Here is a 17356-nt window from a genome sequence, read left to right as displayed (position 1 = left end):
GCTAGAATTTGTTCAGAGGTTGAAGAAATTAGAATTTGATGCCATGAAGTCTCACCTGTTAAATATTAGCTCAGCCTTTGATGAAACTGCACACCAAATACTGTCAATAACCTAAAGGAAGAGGTTTGCCATGTTTGTTGTTGCCTCTCTTTGACCCGTGACACAGACTCCCACACATGAGTTTCTGTTTTTTCGCCTTCAACTTATACTGTTGGAAAATCTGTTGCCACATGTTGGTCTCAGTGTAAGGTTGATGTCTAAAACTGTGCTTATGCTAAGGAACCCAATAGTTTTGTCAAATATATAGACAGTGAACCCTGTCTAGTGTAATGGACCCTAGTTCTTTTTCTCTCTCTCTCTTTTTTATGCTGAGAGATATAGTAGTTATAACTGGAATAAATCTTGATTAATTTACATTCACTTTTATACTCTAAATGTAAATGTATATGTACTGAGGGAGATTGATTAACTAGCCTATGTACAAAACCTGATGGAAAATTGTCTTTTTAATATCCCTGATATGCCCACAGTGGGCTTATTGTCTTTCTCCTGCACACTGCAGGCTTAGTTTCAACTGTAGCTGTAATATTAGCTACCCTCCAGTCACCTACGCACAGCTGGAAAGCACTCTTACCTACCTTCTGACTATGCCTTTTGATTATTATCCAGTCCTTCTAGTACCTCAGTGCCAACCTGCCATGCCACTGCACAGACCCGCACTGGAGAAGAAAGGTTGCAGCAGCACTTCGACCTGCCTCCGGTTCATGCTGGAACTCAGTGCTGTGGAACTCAGACACTGCACTGCAGCTCATTTTACACGTTACAGCAATATCAGATATAATTCTTTGCTCGCATTGTTTCAAATGCTATATAGTGCTACAATGTGTACTATGTGTTCCCTTCAGTCTTAACTACATCTACTATTTATTCATTGTACAGCAACTGTGTCTAAAAATTGGGATACATTTGGATACAGAAACTGAGCACAATAAGGTCTGGTGTTTTTAATCAATTATTTATCCAATATTTTAATGATCAGAGTGCCTGGGGTGATCAAAGGCTTGGTTCAAGCTCCACTGCCTTTGCTCACTAAGACATCCCTCTGTACTTTGATGTGGTTCACCAACAAATGCACTTATCTTAAGCGTAACTCTCTCAGGCTTGCATGTGGGTGCTTTGAAAACGCTAGTTTGAGAGGCGTACATACAGAGAGAAGGTCACTGACCAATCCATACAGAGAGGGGAAAAAAAAGAAGAAACTCACACATTTGTGGTCTGGAGCAATCAAATGTACAACTACTATTTTGAATGTCATCTTAATATAAGACAACCATAGGTCACCTTCTCAGATCCCTCATGTACATTATCATATATTTAATTGGTTGGCAGGGTCTCTAACTTGAAGTATGTGTCACGAGATGTTGAATAAAACATTAGTTGGAGAAGAAACAACTGCCTGATGGTGGCCTCAAGTAAAATCCTGCCTTAAATGACCAGTCAGTGGATGCAAATGAGTAACTGCTCAAACAGACCTGACAAATGTTGGTGTGCTCAAAAATGCAAAACAGGAGGGGAAAGTATTAAAATATATATATATAGGGGTTAGTGCTATAGCAGATCAAGACATAATGTCAGTCTTATGTGGTGATAGGTAAAGTGTGAATTATGCTAACTAGCTTATGGCAAGGTTATAGACATATTAGACACAGTCTTAATATGTCTACATATGCAGAACAGTCATGTGTTAGATTGTGCCTATATGCAGTTTTTGCATAGCTTGTCACCTCATCTTAAGTGGAGATAATCTAGACAGCATTAATGTAATTTATCAATCCCTCATGCATTCCTGTTTTTATAATCACTTTTCAAATTTTCTTATGCTCGACGAGTATGTTGACTGGACTGGAGAAAACAATTCTTAGGTTAAGTATTTATTTTATGAATGGACATGTATGCAGAGCTCACATAGAAGGGCAGCAGCTTTTGTGCCTTATATTACGCATCAAGCAGACACCTTCATTCATTAAGAGTTACGTTTCAGTCTACCTGGTGAATTTCAGTCCAATATGTGCTATTTATTAGCTCTATTTTGGACTCCACCCACTCTTGAGTGAAATATTTGGCTTTTTAGCTGCCAAATACTCGTCAGTGTAAACCAGCTTGTCGCTAACTTTGTCAGTCTGCCATTTAGTGAGGGTGATGTACGGGGTTTATCAGAGATTTTTTGCTGAAAAAAACTAAGCTCAAAACCTTTTTTTTTTTTTTTTCAGCACATCACTGAAAAATGTAGATGGTGGTATAGAACAGAGCAGAGAACTGCCAAAATGGCCATAACTGCTAAAAATGATGACCAACATTTTGTCAAATATATATCTGAAAAATCTGAACTTCAAACTGTCAAAGAAGAGACAAACTGTCAGTGATATATCCTTGTTAACATTGTCAGTGTAGTCATGTATGCATAACTTTAATTTGTGCACCTAGATATTCCGTGGCAATGAGATGATTAAATGGTTATTTGCATGCATTTCTTAAAAAAGCTACAACCATCACTAATTATAAATACTAACACAGTAGTTTTACTGTGCAAGGCAGTTATTAGTCGTAAGTTTTTTGACCTTACTTTTAATTTTGTTCAGTTGTCCACCATGAAGCTCCATTTTGTTCTTGATGAATAGCTTTGGGTGTGCTGCTCTATCACTCAGTCAGTAGCAGCATCCCTTGGTGAACAATTATGGCGGGATAATCTGTTGACATGAACTTGTTTCCTGTTCATTGTTTTACCGTTCCATCCCAGCAGTCCTCTCTGCTTCTCCCCTGTCTAAGTGGCTCCTCACTGCCAGATTTCTTCTATTTTCTTTGCAAATCAAGTCATGTACTCAGATTATTATACACAGTACAAAGAAAACAAAATTGGTGATTAAAAATTAAATACTCTTATCTCTCTGTGAGTTATCTCTGTCCCCAGAGAGAGGATGCTATTTTGCAGGCTTGCGGGTGTCTTTTGTTCCCAATTTAGAAGCTTGTCGCTGTTTATTGTTAATTTTTGATGCTCCATTTGATATTCTGTTCACTTTCCTCCCTGACATGCAGAGAAAACATCTTTATCAAAGTGTCAGTTGTATGGCTTGCGTTGTCAGGATGTCAGGTTTGCCCTATTCTTTACATTTCTGGGAAGAGGGTGTGTACTCTGCAGCCTGGTTTGTTGGCGAGCCAACTGTGCACGGAAATGTGCTGTACAAACTCTGTGTCTGAGTAAAAAAATCAATATGTATCCTAAATCTCAATTCCAACTTAAAAAAAAAATACTTTAAACCCCCAAATCTATAAGGATGTCAATTGTGAACTCTGACTGACTTTAAGAAGTTGCAGTCAGACAGTGATGTGAAATGACTGTTCTTCTGTCCTTGCAGGAAGCCTGTCAACTTGGCAAGATAACCTCTGTGAATGTAAGTCTGTTCTCTGCTCTTTCTTGCATGTGCATGAGCATTATTAACGCATGATACTGTGCAGGAGTTTGGTCTGTTACTACAGTATATTTTACACACAAGTCACACCTACAGTAAATCTGCATGTCACCACTGAGAGGCTCTGAGGGATAGATGTTAAGAAACATTTTTGAGATGCAACAGCAACAGCTATTCTATTTATCTTGTTTTTGACTTAACTGTTTGTTTTTTACTATGCTATTCTTATATCTTTCTGTAAAACTGCACCGGTTATTTCTGTATGAATGTGACAGAAAAATGGTGCATAAATGTTTTAAGATATGAGGGATTTTTTTTTTCCTTCAAACTACGTAGTATTTTAAGTAAGAGAAAAAAGTGATAGAAATAGAAGCAAAAGAAGAGTTAACATAAGTGCTGCTTTCCACTGCTAGAGTTAATAAGTGTCAATGATTTATTAGCTATGTAGTTATAGCAAAAAAACTTACACATAGCACCTTTAACTGACCTATTCAACACAGCTCAAGGACATTTCATACCCCCTCACAAGACACCATTAACTTTAAATCCACTTGAATATGCCTATGTGCAGATGTACACACAGGAGTACCCAGAGTTCACCAGTCTTAGGTCCATGAGAGTAGGACCCTCAAGCACTTTACACACTTTGAATGCTGCTACTGTGGACTCCGGTACAACATGGCTTGTGTGTTTAGTTTTTTGTAAGATTTTACTTAGCTAGAACTAGAGAGTATTACTAATGCTGTCATAGTTCACGTTGCACACAGAAGATTGCCATAGCTGATGACTAAATAACAGATGAAAATGATAAAAAATTCATTTGATTTGTCAAAAATCACCCAGTAATCTCTCGGCCCACTTGCTAGAATCACCTCCCTCTTGCATGTTCCCGCTAACTCACCATTTCACACACAGTGGGATATTCACCTCACACGTAATAGGCTGCTCTGGAACAGCAAGTACAAAAAGAAAAGAAGCACCCACAATGAAAAAAAAAATATATATATTTTTGTGGTTGTTGCTCGGTCTTGACATCAAACAGAATAGGGACATCTGTGGCGTAGTTTTAGATTTTTTTTTCTTTTCTTGTGGATCTTGCCAATGCTGCTGTTGTTGTTTCTTTTTCTATTTTTTTCTTCTCCACATAAGACATGTGCGACATGACAAATCAGCATCTCCCCCTGAACAGATTTATGCAGGTCTAGGTGTGCCCGCAAGCTGATCCTTATCTGAAATGGCAGAGCCAATCTCCCCTGATTCACTCCTAAGTGGTCCCTGTTTATCACTCAAAGTGAGGTGGTTGTCAGCCAAGTCCTTCTCCGTGCGGCACTGGCTTCCTTGCTATTTCTAGAGAGTGGTAGTCTGGGGTGTGGTGGTGGGGAGTATATATAATAATAAAACTCAAAGAGGTCTACCAAAGGACAAGGTGGCAGCCGCTTTGCCTCCCCTCCCTCTACATCTAAATATAACGGACTTCTAATCCGGTAAACCGTGAATGTAGCCCCATCTGCCTATTGTCTGGGTGGTTACCAGAGGGAGGGTTTTGGATTGGCTGGCTTGTTATATGGTAGAACTTGGCATGCATCTCTCCTGTTCATTTTATCTCTGTGTACATACTTCTCAAGGCAGTGTTTTATCTGGCTGAACGGGCTTTGTTTGGTCTTGATATCTCTTACCGCAGCTTGTCTTTGCTTTATGGATTTCTGGCAGCTTCTTTAAATAAGTGATAATGCTTAGTAAAACACTCACCTTGACTCCTCTGTGAATGTTTGTTTTTGTTTGTCGTGTTTGTCTTTCAACACTGATGTTTTATTCACATTAGTCATTACCACTGAGAGCACAATTTTTATTTATTTAAGACCCATTAATGGCATTTAATTGTAATTAATATTGTAGCTAAACAACTTAGTATTGAGTGTATCGTGAAATCAAATTAGGCTTTTCTCAACATCTGGCACCAACTTGAATGGGTTTGAATAAACAGAAGCCTAAAAATTAAGACACTCCCTTATGTAAAATGATTATATCCTAATTGTCACGGACAGCTGTTTGTTCTAATAGATTCTGGATGCCATTGTTGGAGCAAGTTTCCAATAATTAGAATCATGTGGAGAGGAAGCATGCTTTTTGTAGAGCTGCCAACCTTCCGTAAGTGGGCTCTTCCTTTTGCTGGAACCTGGACTTTGCTTTTGCGTGCATCCTCCAGTAATTTGAGAAACAGCTGCCAACACTGTTTGAGAACAAGTAGATATTTAGACTACTTGAAAGCGTGGGCAAACATGGCACACATGACTATATGATTTTGCCAGCAAGGTATTCGTCTTTTCTCAGTCTTAGAAAATGAATAAAATCCTGAGAAGAGTGGGGAGAAAGAAAAAAAAAAACATTCCTTCCTGTGCAGAACTTTAGAGATACACCTCGTGGTTTGGCAGCAGATCGTCACACTGCATGCAGTCAATGCGAGATTAATTTTAATCCTGCATCATATATATTTTCCTCTTGGTTTAGAAATTAGAGCAGTGCATGTGAACAGATAACTGTTTTCCTCCTGTGTTTTGCTAATGGAAACAACAGAAACAAAAAGCTTTAGTTTCTGAGTTATCTTAACACAAGAGTTGAAGGTTGTGTGTGTTTTCCTGTTTGTTTCTTTGGCTGTGTGCCCTTTTTCCACCCTTTTTCTCCTTCTTTCTCATCTGTCTTTTTCTTACTTGCGCACACACACACACACACACACACACACACAGTGATTTGTGGCCTCAGGATCTAGATGAATCAAGTAAATAGAATATTTAGCTGGCTGTTTCAACATCACAGCATTGAAAAGCACTCAGTTGTGCTTTCAGGGTGCTAATTGTGTGGATTTAGGTTAGTCAACCCTCTCTGATAGTTTTTAAATGAAGCTTTTTGTGCACTTGGTTTTTGGCAGTTTGTCCTTCATTAGTGCCAGACTTTATTTCACTCTCCCTCTCTCTTCTATTTTCCTAGCCTTATTTAATCTTATCAAAGAACAATAAGTGCTTTATCTACGCACTATAGTGGCTAAGGAAAAATATGTTCGCACAGAGACATCACCTCCTCCTGAGCTTGAAGGAGCATGTGTTAATGATGTTTTTAATTCAGGACTTGCATATTGCTTTTGTTGCTATAGCGATGAGGAAAATCAAGATAGTCATTTGGGCTCCGGTTGTATTTGCTCTTGGGAAAAAAAAAATCTCTTATCAGTTTGAATAATGGGGCGAATAAAATTCACCGCAATAACCGAAGCTGAGGGCGTAATTATATTTTATGTGTTTTATGCCCCTATACAGTGTGATGTTACGCAGGGAATCATGTGAGGACATGAATTCAAGTCACAGCATATATCACTGCGACAATGCTCAGTTTTTTACCAGTTTTACCTCAAAGCCAAGTCAGATCTCCTCACTCCTCATTTTTCTCTTTGTCAAACTCAAAGGAAAAGAAATAAAAAACGAATGTAAAAATGAAATCAGCAGTGTCTCCAGATTACCCAGCATGCCTCACAATATGAGTGATTGTAACTGTGTGGTTTGTTTTCTGGAGGAATTGCAAACATCCTAGCAGACACCCCCATATACAGGACGTGTTTTCTTTTTGAGCTCTGAAGAAAGGTCGCAACATGAACTTCTGTAAACCTCGGGAGAAATCAAAGAGGCCTGCACCTTTCAGAAGAAAATGCCCACACGCCTGTGATCCCCAAGACTTTACAAATCAAAGTCTCAGCCTCCACACACATTTCCACTTCTTTTGTGTCTGAATTGGGTGAGAGGGAAAACTAGGACATAGTTCAACCTGTTAATACACAGCCCATCTATTATCAGGACAGGAAGTCTCAATTATAAATCTTATAGTCAGTTTATTATCTTGAAAAGTAATTCACTAGACTCAACAGACCAGAAATCATTTTTTGGGTTACGAGGTCACTGTTTCAATTAGTCCCCTCAGTGACAAGATGCAATTTTGGCATATTTTCCTACTAAAAGCAGGTGAAGATGATGGATGCAGCACCGGACGTGTAACAACAACACTTGGTACAATTAGGCAAGGATTTCCCCTCGTAAATGCCGCCTCGCAGTACTCCGTCACTCTTAAACAAGCATTGTTGTCGCCACTCGTGATGATATTAATAATCTTTGTTTGTCAGTGGTGGTGTGCCAAGACTCTCTCTAGGAGCAGAGAGAATACCCTTTAAAGGATGCTTTCTTACACCAAGGTACATGCTTCCCTGGAATGAGCTTTTAAAGACGTGGTTCTTTATGGTGACTGACAAATGAGTGGGAGTTTTGTAAAGAAAACACCAAAAAAAGTAGTAACTGAGGATCAAAGGATCAAGGAACAAACTTTGAATTGATGATTATATTCATTTAGTGACTCACTATGGCTTTGTAGGCTTGGCCAGTTCACCCAAATAAGAAAAATTCTCTCATTTGGCTGTTGTGTTACAGCCATGCTGATAGTTTTGGTTTTAGGTTGTGAGATATCCATCTCTGAGATTTCTGTCCTCGCCTCAGTACAATGGTGAAAGGAATTTCAATTGTGGCGCTCAAAGCATTGAAATATTACATTTTAAAAAATTCAACAACAATGTGACTCTCCAGAAGGAATGTCCTTGTTCCTCTGGACAGACCTGACTGTGAACAGTTTTCTTTGGCACTCTACTTACTTCTGCAAAAATAGTCCCTGTGAAGACTCTTCTTATTGTGTTCTATGGATTATCCAGAGTAACTAGATGCTGTTTGTGGAAGAAAAAAAAAGAAGAAATGTTTTTGCTTATTTATTTATTTATTTTCAGTGTCACTTTTCAATGCTGTGAGCACAGACAGTACAACAGAACTGGATCCCAGGTTGAAATTTAGTGGTTTACTTGGTCTTCTCATGCACACTTAACTTCTGTAGTGTTTATGGGATTCTCTTCTCTTTCTAATACAACATTTCTTGTTTGTTATTTTTGCTCCAGACTCAGCGCCGTGTGACGTTCCATCTCCCGGACGGTTCCCAGGAGAGTTGCAGCGATAGCGGGCTGGGAGACCCAGAGCCCAGCAGCACGGCCAGCACCACCCAGCCTCTCCCCCTCAACTTCCCCCAGGAGGAGTACTACGAGCAAACATCACCTAACAGCCGCACCGAGGGAGATGGAAACTCAGACCCCGAATCCAGTGAGTACTGAGTTTTGTAATGTTCAGACAGCAAATCTGTTCCATTTTTATTATTTTTTGGGGATTCTTTTTTGTGAACGTAATTTGCGAGTGCCCATCTGTGTTTTTAGACAGTAAAATTATTTACTGAGATTACAGCTGTGATTTTCATAGACACAACACAGCCTTGCAGACACTTAACGAGCCACCATTTTCTGTCAAATAACAACTAACAAGCCAGTTACACATTAATGTTTTTGTTAGGTCAGTCTTTAGACAAGTAGGACAATAGTTTTGTGGTGCAAGAACGAGAGTTGCACTGGTGAGAGGGAAATAAAGTGGTGTTCCTTGTGCTATTCAGTTTTTCGTTTTGTGAAGAAACCAGAAACCATCTCAGTTGTATTACATATGCAAACAAATTGAATTTGATCAAAACAGGACAGTGAATCTCTTATCATGGGAGTGCAGAAAAATATTATTAAGTGTGACTTGCACAACGGTGCATTTATTATTGACAATTAATTTTGTAAACCCTGAATTTTGTAAACGTCCTGTGCTTAGCTGTACAATGTAAGGGGAATTATACCTCTGAAGTTGGAACTCTGTTGCTGAGTTTATTCAAATGACTCACAAGACAGCTGTCACTGCATGGCTTACTGCCCAATGATGTTCTCCATAAAAAGCTCCATTGAACGCAAGGATGCACAACTCCTTCCTCATACATAAACAGAAGATTTCTTTTTCTTTTTTTTTCTTCTTTTTTTTTAAATCATTGCTCAAACAACTGGCTGAGGGGGAAAAAAAGAAGAGTGCTCAAGACCCACCACAGAGGACTCTGGATTTTATTTTATTTTATTTTTTCCACCAGCACTAGAGTAGATCCAAAGCCAGCATGCCAGTGATGCTGCTGAAATGCTTTTGCTCCACCTTAACATGAACAAGGCTATTCTGAGTCCCCCATCAAGTGTCCTTGTCACATACCAACCCCACCCGTCCCCCCTCGCTGTCCCCACCACTCGAGGCTGGGTATTCTAGTCTTGGTGAATCAGATTGTATTATCTGGAGGTAACCCTGCATCGTATATTGGATCACGGCTCAGATTGGAGCAGACCTTCACTCCTCCTGTGGCCTGTGTGTATCACTGCCATGGAATTTTTTAGCTATTGCATGGAGTTACCTGTCAAAAAACAAGTCTGTTTTTTTTTTTTCCTATCCTATAAGAAAAGAAATCTACAGAACAGGCAGAAATAGATTGCTTTGCATACACCTACACACGTGCAGTATAGCCATTGTGTCATAACTGTAAGTGAGACAACAGTCCTTGGTGCATCTGCCTCCCCGGCAGCTGCGCTGACAGGTCCAGGGCTGGGGTGTCAGTGTGAGTGTGATTGTGAATACATTTGTTAGACATTAGACAAGATGGCTGACATCCCGGCGATGGGTTCCTGTTCATTTACATGCAAAGGTCCGTCCCATATGTGATTTTTCTATTTTTGATGAGAGGATGTTGCAGCCTACAACAAGGAATCTCTCTCTTTTTTTTTCTTTTTTTTTTACGAGATAGCCTTTTTTTTTTACACAGCCAACTGACCTCCATGTTCCCTCATGCATACAGGCACCTGTACACACACACACACGCATATATATAAACACACGTACAAACGCATACATCTAATGATCAAACCTCCCCTTCCCCAGCTGTTCTCTTTAATGTATTCACTATGGTGACAGCAGTGATTCATATATGTGATTCATTCAAATACAGAAGCAATTGCTCATCATCTCATTAATATTCAGTGACATAAACATCTCATACTTCATAAACTTACTCAAATACTGCACTTACCACTTTTCCTCTGGGGTAATATTTGTTGAAGTGCATTAGTTTTAGATAGAAGGCCATGCTAATGTAGTAAATGCATGTGTACTTTTATAAATTGCTGCATTAAAAATCAGAATAACTAAGAGTGTAATATTGTAGCCTAATATTAGTAGTTAGATATAATAAAAGTCATTATAATTATTTGACCAAAAGCCCCTTGTGTAATGCTCTGTTGTAACCTTATCACACCAAGTGACATTAAAGTCAATGTAATTCTGACTGATAATGTGAAAAAGGGTTAAAGCAGACAGGACCAGATTGTGTAGGGTTGTGTAAACACCATATGAGAAGTCATTTCATACTCATATATAAATCATTATGGAATTCATGTGAGACCCTGCAGCTTTCAGATGTTTATATTCTGCCTTTTTAGACTTGAGGGAGAATACAGGAAATTCACTTTTTATATTTGTATAATTTCAATAAGTACATCTTTGAAAGGGCACATTCTCACCTAAGTCACAAAAGTCCTTACATTTGCTTTTAGATGCTGCTGATTTAACACCCGCTTTTACACACACACACACACACACACACACACACACACACACACACACTTGCACATCATTTGAAGACGGAGTGAAAGTCGTCTGACTCATCTGGCTCCATTTTCTCCTTCTAGAAGTTAAGTCAGATAAACTCTGACTCTGTGCTACTCAGTTCAAAAAGAGAGATGGATCCTGCGCGTGTTGACCGTCTCAGAGATGAGTGCGTTGGTGACAGAGGGGGGCCTAAGATGGATTAGATATGGTTTTATCAATGAGCACCAGGCTGGCATGGCGGTGGCAATCTCTTATCACGTCGTCTCAATTTGTACAGCAGAAAGAACAAGGAAAAGTGGAAAGAGGGGAGAGGAGATGGAATGACTCCAAGTGAAGAGGGAGAAATAGAGCTGAGAGATTGAGAGACTTGAGCAGTGGTAAAAAACAGAGAATTTCAGGAGTCAAAAGCGGTATTGTTTTGTAAAAGGTGCTTCGGCTTGGGCCTGAATGTCAACTTGCACTGAATAATTGTCTGTGCCAAAGGCAAGCCATGTGGCCTTCTTATGACAATGAATTTCTCAACTCCTCTTTAAACCTGCATCTTTATTAGACCACCCACTCTTGAAATAAAGTTCATATGACATTTTATGTTTCTATTATTTATGAGTTAGGCGGCTGTTCATTTTATGGGCTCTTGCTTCCCCCTCCAGGCTTACTTCACCACCCCACCATCAGTCTTCTGCTGTCGCCTCCTTTGTCACACATTGTTCCAGAGGTTTTGTTATTTCCTCTTCTGTCTCGACAAATAGATAAAAGCTGCAAATTAATATCATTAGCATGTGTGTTTTTAGGTCCAACCCCCATACATCAGACTGCTGGCTTTTACAGAACTACACATCCAGAACAATTAGGCATGATGAATCGTACCTGTCCCTTTTGGCCAAACTGCGACACTTCATCAAAACATCAAAAACAGGAATGCATAATGATATGCGATGCATCTCTTTGCTCGAATAAGAGTGATGTATGCTTCTGTTTCAGTTGACATTCTCTCACATTTCCACTCACTGCTTTAGCATCCTTGGATTTCAGCACAGTGTTACAGAGGTATTACCCTCTACTATCAGAAGTGACTGACTTTTCATGGAATCACTAAGAGCGCTGTTGTTTTTACGTGGGATACTAAAAGCATCCAGTTGATGAAAATGTCATTCTTGACCCATCTTGGCTCAGACATTGTACCCTGTGGATTTTGTCATTTTTTAATGATAATGGCCATTGGCCTTGTTCTGAGTGATGTTACTGCTCTTGTGATCAGTTCAGCTTCGTTGACATTGAATAATTAAATCCTGTGTTTTTATTTTCATGTTTTTTTTTATTAATTTTGGATGGCCTGTGCTGTTGAGTAGATGTTGGCTTAATGATGTCCTGAAAGGTTTTTGTTGAGTGATGGGAATCATCATGTCACAAACAGCAAGCAGTGCTAAGCCCTCAGACAAAGTGCAGTAAAGTGGGAGCAAATCCCAGAGTCTAAATCCTTCACATTTTTCAAACAATACACAATTTTGTTCTCTGGACAATTTGTAATATACTTATTTCTTTCTCCTGCTGTTGGAGTTGAGGGATTTAGGAGCTTGTGCTTTCGCCCACTTACAAGTAGCTCACTAAAGGCGGTTTTGAAGTAGTGCATTAGTCTCTGGAAGAAACATGAAAATGCTGTATGCTATAGTGCCGTATCTTAATCTGTGGCATATGGCTTTCAAATGACCAGCTTACACCTTGTCTGTCTAAGATCTGCTATTAAAATAAGCCAATCCTTTTTAAACACTGCAAGTATAATAAGATTATAGTTTTAAACGTGCTGCACAGTGTATTAAAAAACTAGACACTTTTAACTAAAGGGAATTGCTTCATCAAATAACAGATTTCAATCAATGATTTTGTTTGATATTTAAATTATTTTTCCCTTTGTGCAATTTTGTGTCTAAAGCTTTTATAGCACATTATATAATCCCTGATGCCAGTAGACAAATAATCTGATTAAAGGCTTGCTGAGTTCTTACTTTGTGGGGGTTACATTCTCAACTCTTTGATTTCTTTAGGTTCAAAATTTTCATAATAGCTCTCAGACTGAGTTTCCAGTTGACTGATTTACAACTGCCCTTTTCCTTGTCTTTGGAAAAGGCCACTTGACTTGATCTAGTGTGCCAAACACGTTGGTACCACTTGAATTTTTAATACTTCTCAAACCTCCGACTCTATACCCAGTATGTCTGGCCGCCAATGGCAAGCTCGTACTAAGATTGGAATTCTACTGTCTAGACACAATCTGCCCCTGAATAAAGGGATTTCATGAGTAAGCAGGGGGAAAAACAGTTAGACAGTTGTGATTTGGACTCTACAAGTCACAGCACTGCATTTTGTCATTCATACCAACAATTTAACACATCATTATTTGACGGCAACAACGCCATAGTGTTCAGTACAGTTAGCCACATTAATTATTCATATGAGTCCAATCTCACTTTCACTTTGAGGGTTCTCATATGCAATTAGAAGTAATGAATGTGCTTCTTAATTACATTCATTTGTGCAAATTTCCATTCCCCATTGAATTTTTCTGTGGAAACATTGTGACACTGACCAATGGCATATCATTTGCAATGTGACTAAATCCATTCAGCATAGAACAATTAGCTGTAATTAGTGTTACAATGTCATCAGCGACCAGAGGGAAAGACTAAGCTGACATGGAAAGGGAGAAGAGGACCCTTGTTCATTGAGTTAAAAGTTCAACATTGTAGCAAGATCCAGATAATTGGCTGACCACAGGTTAGAAAGATGATGAACTGCTGTAAGGCTGTTGGGCTTGATTCTTTTTTTTTTTTCCTTTCTTTTTTCAACTTGTATTCATGTAAAGTTAGCTGAACAGGCACTCTCTTTGATAGCAATGGCCCTCTCCACATTTACACACTTAAGAGCTGCCAGTGCAACCTTTTACTTAAGCCAGCCCGTCTTGCTATCGACTGCTGACAAATGAGCAGGTTCACTGAAGTAATTAAGAATGAAGTGCCTTGCTTAAGGGTACATGGCTGGTAGTTATTGAGAGATAGGAGGAGGCATTTCTCATTCATTTCACAACGTGAAGATACATTTTGTCATGGTATTGGAGACATTCAGGCTGCTGTGTGTATATTGAATTCATTCTGCACATAAAATGGTAATGCAACATATTCCCTTTCTTGCAGTTATCCCACAATCTACAAGATAACTCCTTCAAACTACTTTTTTCACATCATTTGCACCAGTTTGCTTCCCGCTATATATTCTCCCTCATATAAATAAATAAAAGCCTTTGTGCCTTCTGGCTCCCAGAACTTTTTACGGCTGCCCCAGTGGGCCTGCAACAGAGCTAAATGAAGCAACAGTGAGTATTAACCTACATAGATTGGACCTTTCCTTTTAAGATGATTTTAGATTTTTTTTTTCCTTTCCTCTCTCCTTTTTTTGACCGCCGGGGGTCTAGAGCTGAGTCAGAAGGGGATTTAGATGGACTCATCTGTATCCTTCTCAACCGATTGGGATTTGGTGGGAGTGCTCAGCTCTCAGAGGTGAGGTGGAGGGGAACCCTTGTTTTATCTGGTTCAAATGCCACACCAGTTGTCTCGGGGAGAGAGACGAGCTATTGATCTGGAGGAGTCAACTCAGCTCGCAGAAATCTCTCTCCACCCTCCTTCAAACGACTGAAAAGTGTCATGTTAGAAACCTCCTTTTCCAGAGTATTAGGGTCCTTCTTTGTTGCCCTGCCAAAGTCTTCTGTGAAGTTGAGACGGGAGCTTTCTGGTGCAATCATCCAGATCTCAGCAGGACAAGACGGAAAAGATATTAAAAGATTCGGGACAATCAGTGCGTGTCGTTTTACAGTTTTCATACCAATGGAAGTGCCTCACTGCCATAGCCAGAAGAAAATAACACAGATAATGGAAGCTGAACACATTGTCATAGCGTTGAGAGCTGACTTACAAACTAATTGCAACAGACAAGCAGTGTTTAGACTGAAAACATAAAACCAACAGCCCCTGAACAGTGAGTGAGTGACACATATTAGTATTTTAGTAGTGTTTAGTTTTGTTGCCAGAGAGGATTGCTGTAAGCTGTATTGGCTTTGACCAGAAATCTACAAATTTGCCTTTTTTAATTAACTTGTATGCATTTAATATAAACTATTTTAGGGGATTAGATAACATTTTAAATGAGACACATATTTTTTTGTCTTAAATTCTTTTATTTCAGTGTTTTTTAATGCTCTTATGTGCCCTCAGAGATGTGATTTGAATGCTCAGAGAGTTCAGCAGGATCTTTAGGAGAAAAACAGGAAAATTGGCTGAACACACCGCGTTCGACTGTCCAAAAGTTGCTGCTTCAAATTCACTCAGCAGCACAGTGACTTGAGTGGGCTTTTCAAAGACCTGCACAATTAAAATACTCATTCCGAAGTTGTTAACATGTTCAGTAAGTCTTGTGTCTGGCTTGGGAAGGGATCAATAGCTGCCAAGTTTGATCGTGTCTCTGGACAATGTATTCTGAACTCGGCAGGGGTAGAGAGAGACTTCAAACAAGGATAGAGGCTCAAAGGCCCGAGCCAGCAATTCACTTTGTTCCATTTCACTGACTCTGTGATTCCTAAACTGGAATATGGCTCAGACTGCATATTAAACCTGTGAAATGTTGGGTTCGGGAGAGGTGATAGCTTTGGTGCTTGATTTCCATCTAGCTGATATGATCTCAGTAACACCAAACATGAATCATTAAAAACAACAACACACCTGAAATCAAAAATGGGCAGGCTATTTATTGGATGCCAATCACGTCTTTGGCATATGGGGCGAAAGGCTATGTGGCAAATATTTGTGTATTTAATGCGGTTGATATCAAGCAATCAGTAAACACTGCCTCAAGTCAGAACTCTTCATATAATAATCTTGCTTTTAAACTTTGAAGAAACCTCACCACTGATCCAGATTCCAAAAACCTCCCAGCATTTCTCGAGAATCACACTGTCCGTTCAGCGTGATGAGCTGAGGTTACACCTGCCTGAAAGAGCAGCAACTTTCCCTTCAGAAGCAAGAGGAAAACATGGGAAGCTATAAAATATAGACGTGCTAATGTTTTATTCACGGCCATTTGTTATAGATAGCCTTTAACAAAAATCCCACTTCCTTTTCATTTTTCGTTTGAGAGCTTGTGTGAGTGTTAACATTCTGAGCTGCACCCTCCCACAACATGTACACTAACACACATACACACAATGTATACACAATGTACACACCTACCACCTCCTAGTTCAAACTTGAACCCTAAGCATTGCATTACGGATATGTCCTACCTCATTTCCAGTGTCTTGGCAACAGGATTTATATCTATATCTCTAAAATGGGGATGGGCGCTCTATGTCTTTCAAACATGGCAACATCTGTGTATATGAAAATGTGTGAATACAAATCTCCTCATTTTAGATTTGATGTTCTATATATTATGTCAATAAATTCTGAGGTCAGAGGTTAGCGTGTTTCATATTTCAATAAAGCCATTATGCTCTGGCTTGGAGGTGTTGTATTTCAGCATAACCAATGACATGGTTTATTGTTAACAACTGCATTAGTGAGGCTGAGACGGGGTTAGAGGAAGTGCATCTCTCTCTCTCTCTCTCTCTGTCTTCCTTTTTCTCTCTCTCCCCACATGCTCCTCCTCCTCTTCTCCCATCCCTTCTTCTCCTCGTGTTAAGATATAGCGCCATAGTCAGATTAAAATGCATGGTCTCATCCCTTTCTCATTTTTCACATGCAGTCGGTCTCAAGGATAAGGATGGCCTCTGCTCAGAAGGACTTATTGACCAAAATAACTGTGCATCAATATGTCTCCTGAAGGCTGAGCAGACCACAGCATCACAGGGGTTGTATTTTCACCAACTCTCTCAGCCTTTAATGTTATTGACCTGGGTTGTCCTGATATGCTGCAGAATGGCATGGCAGGCTGGAGACATATGGCAAAGCCACCTTAAAGCTTCATTGTCCTAAAAAGAGCATATTTATTGATGCATCAGGACAAAATGAATGATACAAGTATGCTGATAGATGAGAAAGAGGAACCAAAACAAGAGAAATTTGCTTGGAGAATGGCGTACTGTGACCAATGTAAAATTATATTGCTGCTTTTCTCTGGCTTATTTTTCAATAAGAAATCACTATGAGATAAACTGCAGTTTTGATGAGATTCAATTTACAGTGATAGCTGTGGTATTGCTGCAATGACATCAATGATATGATGACAGACGGCTACAACTATGATGCCATCTGTCTACATTTCACGTAT

The 17356-nt window shown here is 39.4% G+C and overlaps 1 protein-coding gene across 1 annotated transcript in view; it reads left to right on the top strand.

The window, feature by feature from the left end:
* Positions 1-17356, top strand: part of pcdh11 (protocadherin 11) — a 126688-nt gene that overhangs the window by 71130 nt on the left and 38202 nt on the right. The window contains exons 5-6 of the mRNA XM_018669151.2: positions 3414-3449; positions 8443-8641. Coding sequence (XP_018524667.1) covers positions 3414-3449; positions 8443-8641 — 235 coding nt within the window. The remainder of the gene's footprint in view (positions 1-3413; positions 3450-8442; positions 8642-17356) is intronic.

This window comes from Lates calcarifer, linkage group LG8, assembly GCF_001640805.2.
Source record: "Lates calcarifer isolate ASB-BC8 linkage group LG8, TLL_Latcal_v3, whole genome shotgun sequence".
Classification (NCBI taxonomy): domain Eukaryota; kingdom Metazoa; phylum Chordata; class Actinopteri; family Centropomidae; genus Lates; species Lates calcarifer.
This window is presented reverse-complemented; position numbering and strand designations above follow the sequence as displayed.